The 14,852-nt window shown below is 37.3% G+C and overlaps 1 protein-coding gene across 2 annotated transcripts in view; it reads left to right on the top strand.

Moving 5' to 3' along the window:
- SLC7A9 (solute carrier family 7 member 9) overlaps positions 1-14,852 on the top strand; it is a 34,960-nt gene that overhangs the window by 16,157 nt on the left and 3,951 nt on the right. For both annotated transcript variants that reach the window (XM_049703863.1, XM_033413782.2), the window contains exons 9-10: positions 6,808-6,904; positions 7,901-8,050. In XM_049703863.1, coding sequence (XP_049559820.1) covers positions 6,808-6,904; positions 7,901-8,050 — 247 coding nt within the window. The remainder of the gene's footprint in view (positions 1-6,807; positions 6,905-7,900; positions 8,051-14,852) is intronic.

Here is a 14,852-nt window from a genome sequence, read left to right as displayed (position 1 = left end):
GGCTATATTCCCTGTGCTGTACAGTAAGTATATCCTTGTAGCTTATTTTATACATTGTAGTCTGTACCTCTTAAACCCCTCCCCACTTTCCTCTCCCCACTGGTAACCACTAAGTTGTTCTCTATATCTGTGAGTCTGTTTCTCTATATTTGTGAGTCTGTTTCTTTAAATTCACTAGTTTGTTTTATTTTTTAGATTCCACATATAAGTGACAACGTACCGTATTTGTCTTTCTCTGTATGACTTATTTCACTAGGCATAATACCTACTCTCCAGCTATATCCACATTGTTGCAAATAGAAAAATTTCATTCTTTATTATGGCTGAGTAGTATTCCATTGTGTGTGTGTGTGTGTGTGTGTGTGTATCATACCTTCTTTATCTGTTCATCTGTTTATGGACACTTAGGTAGCTTCCATAGCTTGGCTATTGTACATAGTGCTGCTATGAACATTGAAGTGCACGTATCTTTTTGAATTAAGTGTTTTTGTTTTCTTCAGATATATACCCAGGAGTGGAATTGCCGGGTCATATGATAATTCTATTTTTAGTTTTTAAAAAATATTTAATTAATTTATTTGGTTGCGCCAGGTCTTAGTTGCAGCACGTGGGCTCCTTAGTTGCGGCCAGCGGGCTCCTTAGTTGCGGCTTATGGGCTCCTTAGTTGTGACTTTCTGGCTCCTTAGTTGTGGCATGTGAACCCTTAGTTGCAGCATGCATGTGGGATCTAGTTCCCTGACCAGGGATCAAACCCAGGCCCCCTGCACTGGGAGCACAGAGTCTTAACCACTGCACCACCAGGGAAGTCCCTCTATTTTTAGTTTTTTGAGGAACCTTCATACTGTTTTCCACAGTGGCTGCACCAGTTTTCATTCCCATCAACAATGTACAAGGGCTCCCTTTTCTCCACATCCTTGCCAACATTTGCTGTGGTCTTTTTGATGATAGCCATTCTGACAGGTGTGAGGTGATAGATATCTCATTGTGGTTTTGATTTGCATTTCTCTGATGATTAGTGATGTTGAACATCTTTTCATGTCTGTTGGCCATCTGTATGTCTTCTTTATAAAAATATCTATTCAGTTATTCTGCCCATTTTTTAATCAGATTGTTTGTTTTTATGATGTTGAGTTGTATGAGCTATTTATATATTTTGGATATTAACCCCTTATTGATCATATCATTTGCAAATATATTCTCCCATTCAGTGGGTTGTCTTTTGTTTTGTCAGTGGTTTCATTGCTGTGCAAAAGCTTTTAAATTTAGTTCCCATTTGTTTATTTTTGTTTTTGTTTCCTTTTCCTTAGGGGACAGATCCAAAAACATATTGCTACAATTTATGTCAAAGAGTGTTCTGCCTATGTTTTCTTCTAGGAGTTTTGTGGTTTCTGGTCTTACATTTAGGTATTTAATCCATTTTGAGTCTGTTTTTGTATATGGTATGAGAAAATGTTCTAATTTCATTCTTTTACATGTAGCTGTCCAGTTTTCCCAGCACCACTTATTGAGGAGACTGTCTTTTCTCCATTGCATATTCTTGCCTCCTATTTTGTAGATTAATTAACCATAAGCATGTGGATTTATTTCTTGGCTCTCTATTCTGTTCCATTGATCTGTGTGTCTGTTTTTGTGCCAGAACCATACTGTTTTAATAACTGTAGCTTTGTAGTATAGTCTAAAGTCAGGGAGTGTGGTATCTCCAGCTCTGTTCTTCTTTCTCAAGATCGTTTTGGCTATTTGGGGTCTTTTGTGTTTCCATACAAATTTAAAAATTATTTGTTCTAGTTCTGTGAAAAATGCCATTGGTATTTTGATAGGGATTGCATTGAATCTGTAGATTGCCTTGGGTAGTATGGTCATTTTAACAATATTAATTATTCCAATCCATGAACATGGTGTATCTTTCCATCTGTTAGTGTTGTATTCAGTTTCTTTCATCTATGTCTTACAGTTTTCTGAGTATGGGTCTTTCACCTCCTTAGGTAAGTTTATTTCTAGGTGTGTTATTCTTTTTTTAAAATGCAATTGTAAATGCTGTTGTTTCCTTAATTTCTCTTTCCGATAGTTTGTTGTTAGTGTATAGAAATGCAACAGATTTCTGTATATTGACTTTGTATCTTGTAACTTTACCAAATTCACTGATGAACTCTAGTAGTATTTATTTTTATTTTTATTTTGTAGTGTATTTAGGATTTTCTATGTATATAGTATCATGTTGTCTGCAGACAGTCACTGTTTTACTTCTTCCTTTCCAATTTGGCTTCCCTTTCTTTCATTCTCTTTCTTTCTTTCTGTCTGACTGCTGTCGCTCGGACTTCCAATAACATGTTGAATAAAAGTGGCAAGAGTGGGCATCCTTGTCTTGGTCCTGATCTTAGAGGAAATGTTTTCAGCTTTTCACTGTTGAGTATGATGTTAGTTGTGGGCTTATCATATATGGCCTTTATTATGTTGAGGTGTGTTTTCTCTCTACTCACTTTCTGGAGAGTTTTTGTCATAAGTGGTTGTTGAATTTTGTCAAAAGCTTTTTCTGCATCTATTGAGATAATAATATAGTTTTTATTCTTCAATTTGTTAATGTGATGTATCACACTGATTGATTTACAGATGCTGAACCATCCTTGCATCCCTGGGATAAATCCCACTTGATCATGGTATATGATCTTTCTAAAGTGTTGCTGAATTCAGTTTGCTTATATTTTGAGAATTTTTGCATCTATGTTCATCTATGTTCAGTGATATTGGCCTGTAATTTTCTTTTTTTTGTGATATCTTTGTCTGGCTTTGGTATCAGGGTGATGCTAGCCTCATAGAATGAGTTCAGAAGCATTCCTCTGTATTTTTTGGAATTGTTTGAGAATGATAGGTGTTAGCTCTTCTCTAAATGTTTGGTAGAATTCACTTTTGAAGGCACTTGGTCCTGGACTTTTCTAAATTACTGATTCAATTTCATTACTGGTAATTGGTCTGTTCATATTTTCTATTTCTTCCTGATTCAGTCTTGGGAGATTGTACAGTTCTAGGAATTTGTCAATTTGTACTTGGTTGTCCATTTTATTGGCATATACTTGTTCATAGTAATCTCTTATGATCCTTTGTATTTCTGTGGTGTCGCTGATAACTTTTCCTTTTTCAATTATGATGATATTGATTTGGGCCCTCTTTTTTTCTTGATGAATCTGGCTAAAGGTTTATTGAGTTTATCTTTTTAAAGAAATGGCTCTTAGTTTCACTGATCTTTTCCTTTCTTAAAATTTATTTATTTATTTATTTTTGGCTGTGTTGGGTCTTCGTTGCTGTGCATGGGCTTTCTCTAGTTGCGGCGAGTGGGGGCTACTCTTCATTGAGGTGCACATGCTTCTCATTGCAGTGGCTCCTCTTGTTGCAGAGCATGGGCTCTAGGCATGCAGGCTTCAGTAGCTGTGGCATGCGGGCTCAGTAGTTGTGTCTTTCAGGCTCTAGAGCACAGACTCAGTAGTTGTGGCGCATGGGCTTAGTTGCTTCGCAGCATGTGGGATCTTCCTGGACCAGGGCATGAACCCGTGTCCCCTACACTGGCAGGCGGATTCTTAACCACTGTGCCACCAGGGAAGTTCCTCATTGATCTTTTCTATTTTTCTTTTTTAATCTCTATTTCATTTATTTCTGCTCTGATATTTATGATTTCTTTCCTTCTACTAACTTTGGGTTTCATTTGTTCTTTCTCTAGTCCTTTTAGGTGTAAAATTAAGTTGTCTGAGAGTCTTCTCATTTCCTGAGGTAGGCATATAAACTTCCCTCTTAGCACTGCTTTTGCTACATCCCATAGATTTTGGATCATTGTGTTTTCATTTTCATTTGTCTCCAGGTATTTTTCGATTTCCTCTTTGATTTCTTTAGTGATCCACTGGTTGTTTAGTAGCATATTGTTTAGCCTCCACGTGTTTATGTTTTTTTCAGTTTTTCTCTTGTAGTTGATTTGTCTCATAGCATTGTAGTCAGAAAAGATGCTCACTATGATTTCAATTTTCTTAAATTTACCAAGGCTTGTTTTGTGGCCTAGCATGTGATCACTCCTGGAGAACAGTGCATGTGCACCTGAAAAGAATGTGTATTGTGCTGTTTTGGGATGGAATGTTCTCTATATATTGTCCATATGGTCTAATGTGTCATTTAAGGCCAGTGTTTCCTTATTGATTTTCTGCCTGGATGATCCATCCATTGATGTAAGTGGGGTGTTTAAGTCCCCTACTATTATTGTGTTACTGTCATTTTCTCCTTTTATGTATGTTAATATTTGCTTTATATATCTAGGTGCTCCTATGTTGAGTGCACATTTATTTACAATTGTTATATCTTCTTGGATTTATCCCTTGATTGTTATGTAATGTCCTTGTGTCTTGTAACAGTCTTTATTTTAAAGTCTATTTTGTCTGATATAAGTATTGCTACGCAGCTTTTGTTTTGATTTCCATTTGCATGGAATACCTTCTTCCATCCACTCACTTTCAATCTGTATCTTTAGATCTGAAGTGAGTCTCTTGTAGGCAGCATATATATGGGTCTTGTTTTTGTATCCATTCAGCCGTGTCTTTTGATTTGAGCATTTAGTCCATATACATTTAAAGCAATTATTGATATGTATGTTCTTATTGCCATTTTGTTATTCGTTTGGGGGGTGTTTTTGTAGGTCTTTTTTGTTCCTTCTTTTGTTCTCATCTCTTGTGATTAGATGACTATCTTTTTAGATAGTTTTAATTCCTTTTTCTTTTTTATGTGTGTATCTAGTATAGATTTTTGGTTTGTATTTATGTGGTTTATATATAGCAAACTATATATATATGATTGTTTTAAGTTGCTGATCTCTTAATTTCAAATGTATTTAACAACCCTGCATTTGTACATTCCTCCCCTTACGATTACCGTTTTTGACGTGTTTTACATCTAATTGTTTTGTGTATTCTTTAACTGCTTATTGTGGATATAGATGGTTTTACTACTTTTGTCTTTTAACCTTCCTACTAGCTTTGTACATGGTTGATCTTCTACCTTTACTGTATATTTGCAAGGGCTTCTGTTTTTTATATCTTCTGACTGTTCTCTTTTTCAGTAGGAATGCTCCCTCTTTTGCCTTAAATTCTGATACTGATATTGCTGAATCAGCTGTCTTTAAGGCTGCTACTTTTGGTAACATGTCCCATCCCTTTTATTGTCTACTTCTCAGTGTCATGGGCTGTGGCTTGTGTCTCTTTCAACAAACCCAACCGGAGAGTCTCCAGCTGGGCAAGTGGAATCTGATCACACCGGATGTGATTACTGCTGGATTAATTTCTAACGTATTCCTTTGTGTTTTCTTGGCTTAAAAAAATCTTACCCTGATTTATTAACCATCAAATGTCCTTTATTCCTTTTTTTTCTTCTGCTGATGTGGATGGAAGTTATAATTCTATTCTTTTAGCAATTATCTTTAAAATTTAACATGAATACCTAGTAGAGCCTATCTCAGTTCTCTTCCCTCTCTTGCAAGGGCTCTCCCTTTCATATCATCTAGTGTATCAGCTACACCTTGTTTATAATCCCAACCAACCCTCCAAAAAAAGTCCATCATGACAGAAACAAAAAATCCAATACTTATATACATACCAAATGTGCTTTACTGCTATTTCCTTAATGTTGCTTCTTCAATCAATTCCTTCTCAGTTCAGTGTCCTCTTTGGTTGTAGATTTTTTAATAGTTTCCAACAAGGACTGAAGAACTGTAAATGTCTCACAGTTATTATCTACAAATGTATTTTGCCAGTAGTCTTGAATGATAGTTTAGCTGTGTAGTATTCTAATCTGAAAGTCAAATCAATTTTCCCTCATCACTTTGAAAGTGTTTCTCATGCCATGGCTGTTGTTCTGATTGCCCTAATTTTGTAGCTATCTTTTAAATTCAGTAGCTTAAATTTTTTTCCCTTCCACTCTAATGTTTATATCTGGGTATCTTTTTGTCTAGAACAGGATTCAGTTTGAAGGCTCAGTGTTTTTTGATTGTGTAAAGGCTCTGTGCTCTTCTTTGAATTTCTTACTCTATTCAATATACTTGAGCTTCTTCCTAGGTCTCTTCTCTTAATTTCATGTCTACATTTTTCTTTTCTATGCTTTTCTATGCTTTTCTATGCTTCATATTCAGTCTAGCTTTTACTTTTTTCACTTGTATATTTGTCTGTTGTTGATTAACTTTTTAATTAAAGTAACTTTTTGTTTCCTTAGGAATTCTGTTTAGCTCTCCTTTCCTTTTCCTTTACCATTTTAAAGATAGCTTTTCAGATTCCTGAATCATCAGAAGTTCTTGGGGGGTGGACGGGGTGGCTCAGCCATTTGTTTGCATCTGCTGACTCACCCTTGATTTTCTGATTTTTTAAAAATACAGACTTTGGATTTAGGAAGTGCAAGGCATGTCTGTGTTGGCTTCTGTCAGGTGCTCCAAGCACTGAGGTCCATAGGCCCTTGACTAGTTTTTACATTTGTTTCTTGCATAAATCTCAGTACTCAGATCAGGTACCTCCTCCTTGAAAGGGGCTCCTCAATCTCCCACTCCACCCCACCCCCCACAGGTGACCCCACTGCACCAGGATGCATTCCTCTAAGATGCATTTAATCACCTCACTTACTTCTGCAAAACGCAGTCATCTCAAGAGGCTAGACTCCTACCTGAAGACACCAGGGTCATAACTCAGTCCCTTTCTCTGTGGCCTGGGTAGTGATGCTCAGGACACACTTGCTCGGTGATCATACAGCAGCCTTCACCCTCATCGACTGACTTCCTTATTACTGCCCTTTCAGACTTGTTTACGTTGCAGGCCGGGAAGGCCACATGCTTAAAGTGCTCTCTTATGTTAGCGTCAAGCGCCTCACTCCGGCCCCTGCCATCATCTTTTATGTAAGTATGAATTCTGCCACAAAAACACCCCCTTAAGGCAGAGGGTCCCTCAGTTTGGATGATGAAGTAAACTTGATCACTAAGCTCAGTGATTTTCAAATGACCCAGGTTCCCCCAGCCCTCAGTTATATAAACAGGTATATAAAAAAGTTCAGAACAATTCAAATAATTTACCCAACTTCTGCTCCTTGTTCTGAATTTATCCACGAAAGACAGTTTGAATCTTCTGAGCTTGTACCCTCTACACTTCTTACATGTACATTTGTATGTTCTGAGTCCCTGGTAACAAACTGTACAAAAACCCACTAGCTTATGAGGAAGGAGAATAAGGCATTTTACAAGGTGGCTAATGACAACAGCTTCTCATTACAGTCCAATAATTCAGAAGTCATGGGACCCTTGTGAATTACAGGTGTTTGACATCTTCTGATTGGAATTTCTCAGTGAGGGATAGTCCTTGGCTGTATGCAACTGTTTTGGGCACCTCTGGACCATCCACACCCCAGCCTCAGGGCCAGATTCTTCCTCCCACCCCCAGAGGGAGCCCTTATTCTCTGTCAGCCTACTCCCTTTGAAGATGAGAAAAAGGACCCAGAATTACAAGGCCCTTGGAATTACAAGTCTAGGACCCTGCAGCTAACGCAGTCAAGACCAGACCTAGACAGCCTGGGTTTTATGGTGCAGGGCCCTTTCCCCCAGTGAAAACTCTCTGGAAGGAAAGTTCATAATTAGGAAGCTGGTGCAATATACATACACATTTTGTTTCTCCCCTGCTTAAAAGAGCTACAAATTTTCCAAGTCCTTTCCATCACACCTCGAAGAGCTGTCATAGCACCAGTCTGGTTTAACCCCAAATATAATGGGATACATACGAGTTTTCTTTCACATTAAAGTGTTTATCCACAGAAAAAAACGGCTTCTTCCATCTTTTGTGAAGTGATAAGGTTCATGTTTTCATGTACGAGTGACCTAAAAACTCCTTCTTCTTTCTTCTAGGGTATCATAGCGATCATTTATATCATCCCTGGTGACATAAACTCATTAGTCAATTACTTCAGTTTTGCTGCATGGCTGTTTTATGGCTTGACGATCTTTGGACTAGTTGTGATGAGGTTTACGAGGAAAGAACTGAAAAGGCCTATCAAGGTAGGTTTAGTTCCCCAGATGTCACAAGTGGCTTTGATTTTCTGAAATGAACCAGGAGGTAGAGGTAACTATTTTAACTTCTAGGAGCATGCTTTCTGTTTTCAACCTGACTCTTCTCTTGAACATCATACTTTAGAGTGGAGTTTGCTCTTCAGTTCATTTCATATTATAGATTATGATCCAGTCATTCATCTCATAATTTATTAAAGTTATCAACAATACCTGTGACCTGTCTCTCTAACCGAAGTGAGATGTCCAGTTCTGAGAGTTCCAGGACCCCTCAGGAATACACTTTCCGTCGACCGATGGGGACTTCTGATTCTGGCCCAGACCCATTCCTATGCATACAACCACTAACGGTCCGTGTTTGCAATCTGTTTTGGGCTCCTCCCCACCTCCCTCCATGGCTGGTGTGGGTCCATATACCATCGAGGAGGAAGGATGTATTTTATTTTGATTATGTTACAGGATTTTTTGGTTTGCTTTTTAAAAAAAACTGTGCTGTTTATTCTTATGATAACAAGTGAAGATGTAAGAAAAAGGTAGGCAAGAAGAGGGCTTCAGTAACTAGTGCAAGAATAAAGATAATGTCTTTAGCTTCGGAACGTTGTTTCACAAATCTGGTTAAAAGTCTTTCTGGCACAGTAGCTTGACTATCACCAAGTTGCTGGAGTCAGAGAAGGCGTGGAGCAGCCTGCTGGAATCAGGCAGCTCCACCTCAACCGGGGCATCAGGCAGGCAAAGTCATTATGGTAGCACAGATTTTTAATCTGCGCAAAATCTCTCAAACAGAAGTAAAAAGGATTTGAGAGAAAATAATGAAGTAAGGAGACAGGAAGAAAAAAAAGAGATTAACATATGTATAACCGGAGTCCTTGAAGAAGAAAATGAAAGTAACAGAATTCTTTTTTTTTTAATTTTTAAATTTAATTTTATCTATCTTTTTATACAGCAGGTTCTTATGAGTCATCAGTTTTATACACATCAGTGTATACATGTCAATCCCAGTCACCCAATTCATCACACCACCACCACCTCCCCGCCACTTCCCCCCCTTGGTGTCCACGCATTTGTTCTCTACATCTGTGTCTCAATTTCTGCCCTGCAAACCGGTTCATCTGTACCATTTTTCTAGGTTCCACATATATGCGTTAATATACGATATTGGTTTTTCTCTTTGTGACTTACTTCACTCTGTATGACAGTCTCTAGATCCATCCACGTCTCAACAAATGACCCAATTTCGTTCCTTTTTATGGCTGAGTAATATTCCATTGTACATATGAACCACATCTTCTTTAACCATTCGTCTGTTGATGGGCATTTAGGTTGCTTCCATGACCTGGCTATTGTAAATAGTGCTGCAATGAACATTGGGGTGCATGTGTCTTTTGGAATTGTGGTTTTCTCTGGGTATATGCCCAGTAGTGGGATTGCTGGATCATATGGTAATTCTATTTTTAGTTTTTTAAGGAACCTCCATACTGTTCTCCATAGTGGCTGTATCAGTTTACATTCCCACCAACAGCTTAAAAGCTATGATTCAAGAAACATTTCCTGAAGTGTGAGGGAAGGTAGGAGGGGAGACCACAAAAGGAGGGGAGACTTGAACCAACACACTGAAAGGCATACAGTGTAACTGGGAAATCCGAACTAGACTGGGCAACAAAGAAATACATTCTGATAAAACTATGGAGTTTCTTTAAAAAAAAAAAAAAGCTTTGGGTATATCCACTTCTCCTTTCCTGTCCTCCTTCACCTCAATTTGCTTATAAAGGAAAGGAAATAATACAGGCATCAGACTTCTCATCAGCTACACTTCATGCTGTAAGACTGTGGGCAACTTATTTAAGATATTCAAGGGAAAAAAAATGTAAGTCAAGTATTTTATATCCAGTCAAATTGACCTTGAAGAATAAAGTTAGTTACCAACGAAATAACTCAAAGCATATATTGTTACATGAGACCTAAGGAATCGCTAGAGAATGAGCTTTAGAAACCAAAAAGCCATTGGCATAAGGTGAATATATTTAATTAAAGAACTAAGACTAAATGATGGGAGATAAAGATAGCAAAACAGTATATAAATATTAAGCACTGACAACATAACACAACAAAAATGGGAGAGAAAGCATATGAAAGTATGCCAGTTAAGGAAAGTATCTCAGGGAAACTGCCTTTGGATACGATTTAAAATTAGATGCTGGGGGGAAAGAGAAGAAATCCTAGCTTATTTCATTACTGCTTATTATAGATAATATCTAAAAAAGAGTAGACAAAGGTATTAATACCTACTATTTATAATGGTAACTCTCAGAACAAAAACAGTGTTTATAGATAGATATATCCAACACACATACCCACACACAAACACATCCACGAAACCGTATCATAAAAGAACCTATATATAAAGACTCGAATAGGGAAACAAATGAGAATATCTTCCTGGTTGACATTTTCCCGGTAGAATGCTTATTAGGGATTTTTGTTGTTACTGTTTTTTGCTTATTGATTTTTAACATCCCCAAACTTTACAGAATCTATGAATCTCTTAATATTCTTATTTCTAGTTGATAGTTATATGGAAAAAAAAGAATATTTAAATTCCCCAAATGCAATACAATATTTTTAATACGTGTGTGAGGAAAGTTTCAAATGGCATTCCAAATCCAACACAAGTCGCAGTCATATGGAGGCATATTGGAAAGTGTGAGGCATGTGTGTCTCAGATGTTGGGAAACATGTTATTGCATTAAAGGTAACCATTTACTAACAATCATACTAATTGGTCACCAGGAGGTCATTTTTAAAGCAGTTTACTTCCAGGTATAACACATGTTGGATATATATATGCATTTACTGTTTTTTGTTATATCTGAAAACACTGGTTAGAAGTCTGGGGTTTCATGTGATACATGGTAATTTTCCCACTTAAAGGAAGTAGGCCCCGGGAAGAGTTTTCCCACAGAATGTCACTCTTTAAGGGCAGAAAACTGACAGTAAGTCGAAGGTACTTTATATAGAAATATGAAGCAATATGGAGACCAAACTTATCAGTTGTATGAATAAACCAGCTTATTCAGTTTAAATGGGTTTAAATGAGACATTAAAAGAAAAAATTTTCAGGCAGGTTTACAGAGCTGTGAAAAATGCAAAGTAAAAGGATAGGCAAAGAAAAATCAGCAAATGAAAATACGTAGAAAACAGGGGTTGTGATCTTATCAGACAAGCACTCAGGCCCGAAACACAAGACAAAGACCATTTAGTAATGCAAAAGGCTAAAATTCACAATAAAGAGACAACAGTTATGAAAACCCATTCACCACACCACACAGTAATTACTTTTACGAAACAAACTATAGGAAATACAAGGAGAAACAGACACACACACTAATAGGAGACTTTAAAACATCTCTCTGAGAACAAGACAGATCCAGGCACATCACTAGTAAAAGTGACTGCAGATCTATAAAGACGTAACAAGGTATATCTTAGAGATTCATTTCAAATTCTGAATCCCCCAAATAGCAAACATAGTGCATATGGGACAGGTCTGACCACTGACAATGTTTAATACCACAAAGAAAAACCCTGATTAAAAAACTCAGAAATGGGGCTTCCCTGGTGGCGCAGTGGTTGGGAATCTGCCTGCCAATGCAGGGGCCACGGGTTCAAGCCCCGGTCCGGGAAGATCCCACATGCTGTGGAGCAACTAAGCCCATGCACCCCAACTACTGAGCCTGTGCTCTAGAGCCCATGAGCCACAATAGTGAGCCCATGTGCCACAACTACTAAGGCCCACGCGCCTAGAGCCCGTGCTCTGCAACAAGAGAAACCACCACAATAAGAAGCCCGTGCACTGCAACAAAGAGCAGCCCCTGCTCGCCGCAACCAGAGAAAGCCCACGTGCACCCACGAAGACCGAACGCAGCCTAAAACAATAAATAATAAAAAATAAGTACATTTATTTTTTTAAAAATCAGAAATGATACAGATCACATTCTCTGACTATAATGCAATAAAACAGGAAATTAATTTTAAAAATTAAACATTTTGGTCCAAAAGGAAATAGGAAATGAAAGTACATAAATTCCTAAAAGTAACAATCATGAAAACAAGACGTATAACCTATGATCAGCACTTTAAGGAAGTTCCACTACATTACTTACATCAACAAAAACGAAAACAAATTAAATAGGCAACTCAAAGGGCACGAGAAAGAACAACAAAGAAAACCAAAAGGATATAGAAGGGATTAATAAACATAAAGAAAGCACTTAACTGGATTATATGATTTTTAGAATTTCACCATGAATTCAGATTCTGCTGGGGTTAGTTTTAGTAAACTATATTTTCCTAGAAAACTGTCCATTTCATCTAGGTGTTTGAATTTATTTGTATAGAGTTGTACAAAATAGTTTATGATTTAAAAAAAACCTTCCTGTGTTCTGGAGATTATTTCTCCATTTTTTTTTCTTATTTTTGTGTTTATGCTTTCTCTCTTTTTTTTTTAAGGTAAGCTACAGGACGTTTTATTGATTTTTCAAATTATTTTTATGGACTATAACACTGATACCAAACGGTGCAAAGATAGCACAAAAAAGGGGAGAAGAGAAAATCACAGACCAATCTCACTTTTGAATATTGATATAAAAATCTTAAATAAGATATTTTAACAAATAGAATCCAATTCTATTAAAAACATATCATTACTAAGTCAGGTCTGTGCAAGGGTGGCTAAAGATTAGAATGAACTGGATTTATTTAACTCCTGGGGATATAATTCATCATATTAATATACCTATGGTAAAACCCCCTATAATCACCTCCCACAGTTGCCAAAAACCACCAGATAAAATTCAACATACATTAGTGATAAAAACACAAATAGGAATTTATAACCTTTTCCTTGGCATGATCGCACACACAAACACGCCCTATGGCAAAAAAGCAATTTTAATTGATAAGGTAACACTAGAAAGATCTCTGCCAAGATGAAGACAAAAATGCCTTCCTGGGCTACCCTGGTGGCGCAGTGGTTGAGAGTCCGCCTGCCAATGCAGGCGATGCGGGTTCGTGCCCCGGTCTGGGAGGATACCACGTGCCGCGGAGCGGCTGGGCCCGTGAGCCACAGCCGCTGAGCCTGCGCGTCCGGAGCCTATGCTCCGCAACGGGAGAGGCCACAGCAGTGAGAGGCCCGCGTACCGCGGAAAAAAAAAAAAAAAAGCCTTCCTTCTATTTCTGCTGTCAGCTAACACTGTTCTGAAGATATCAGCAAGGCAATTAAACAAGAGAAAGCAATGTGGAGCATAAGAATTAGAAAAGACTTTCAAAAGTCTAACTTTCTCCTTTCAAAGAAAATAAAACTGTACATCTGGAAAACCCAAAAGGATCAAAGAAAACACTATAAGGAAATATAGTGAAGTAATATGACATGAAACTAATACACTGTAATCAATAGCCTTCATTTATGAAACGATATCCAATTAAAAGATAATGAAAGAGAACAACTCATCCCCAAACCAAAAAACACCTAGCCATGAACTTAACAAGAGGTTAGACATCACAGTAGAAAAGTAAAATTCTCCTGAAAGACAGAAAAGGTAACTTGAACAAAAGGAAATCCATCATGTTCTTGGATAGGGAAACTCAGCATCACTAATTTAGATGTTTAATGAGATCGCAATCAAAAACACCGTCTAATTTTTTTTCCTGGAGTTCGACAAGTTGATTATAAAGTTCATATTGAAGAACAAACTAGACAAAATAGCCAGGGAAAATCTAAAAATAAGAAAAATATTAAAATATAGGTTCTAAAATTGAGACACGGATGTAGAGAACAAACCAAGGGGGGGAGAGTGGCGGGGTGGGGGTGGAGGGTGGTGGCTGGTGGTGGTGGGATGAACTGGGAGATTGGGATTGACACGTATACACTAATATGTATAACATGGATAACTAATAAGAACCTGCTGTATAAAAAATTCAGAAATTCAAAAAAATATATAGATTCTAAAATTTAGATATCATGGTGCTGATACATGAAGAAAATATAAATTGCTTTGTAATTCAAGAATGAAGAAAACCTCTCCCATGACTCAAAATCAAGGAGTAATTTTTTAAAAAGGGGCAACTCTAACCACCCCAAAATAAAAATGAATGCATTCAAAAAGAGAGAAGTTTAAAACACATATACATAAAATATCGGGGAAAATATTTGCAATAATATCACAAAAAAAGGATAAATATCCCTAATTTAAAGTTACTAAAATTGAGATGGGAGTTACTAACAATTGAAATGGACAAAAGATATAAATGGACACAAGAAAATAAAACGACAGTTCAATGAAAAAATGCAACGACACTTAAACATGAACCAAATGAACCCCAGCAAACTCAATTTTATTTCTTATAAGAGAAGGCACACCAAAATTCTAATGAGATACCATTCCTTGCCTATCAGATGGGCAGAAATCCCAAAGTTTGGCCACACTCCACTGGAGAGGCTATGGGGAAACAGCCTTCTCAAACACTGCTAGTGGAATACAAATGGTATGGCCACTACAGAGGGAAACCTGGCAATATCCAGCAGTATTACATATGCATTTACCTTTAGACCCAGCCATCCTGTTTGGAGGTAATCCATCCCTAAGTGAAGTCGACAAAAATATGAAATATATATAAGCTTACTTGTTGCATTAATTGGTAATAGAAAAAGGTTCAACACAACCCAAATGTCAATTGATGGGAGACTGGTTGAATAAGTTTTGGTACATCCGCAAAGTAGAGTGGTATGCAGCAGTAA

The sequence above is a fragment of the Orcinus orca genome, chromosome 20 (genome assembly GCF_937001465.1).
Source record: "Orcinus orca chromosome 20, mOrcOrc1.1, whole genome shotgun sequence".
NCBI lineage: Eukaryota > Metazoa > Chordata > Mammalia > Artiodactyla > Delphinidae > Orcinus > Orcinus orca.
The sequence above is the reverse complement of the archived record's forward strand: the minus strand, read 5'-3'. Positions and strand labels throughout refer to the sequence as shown.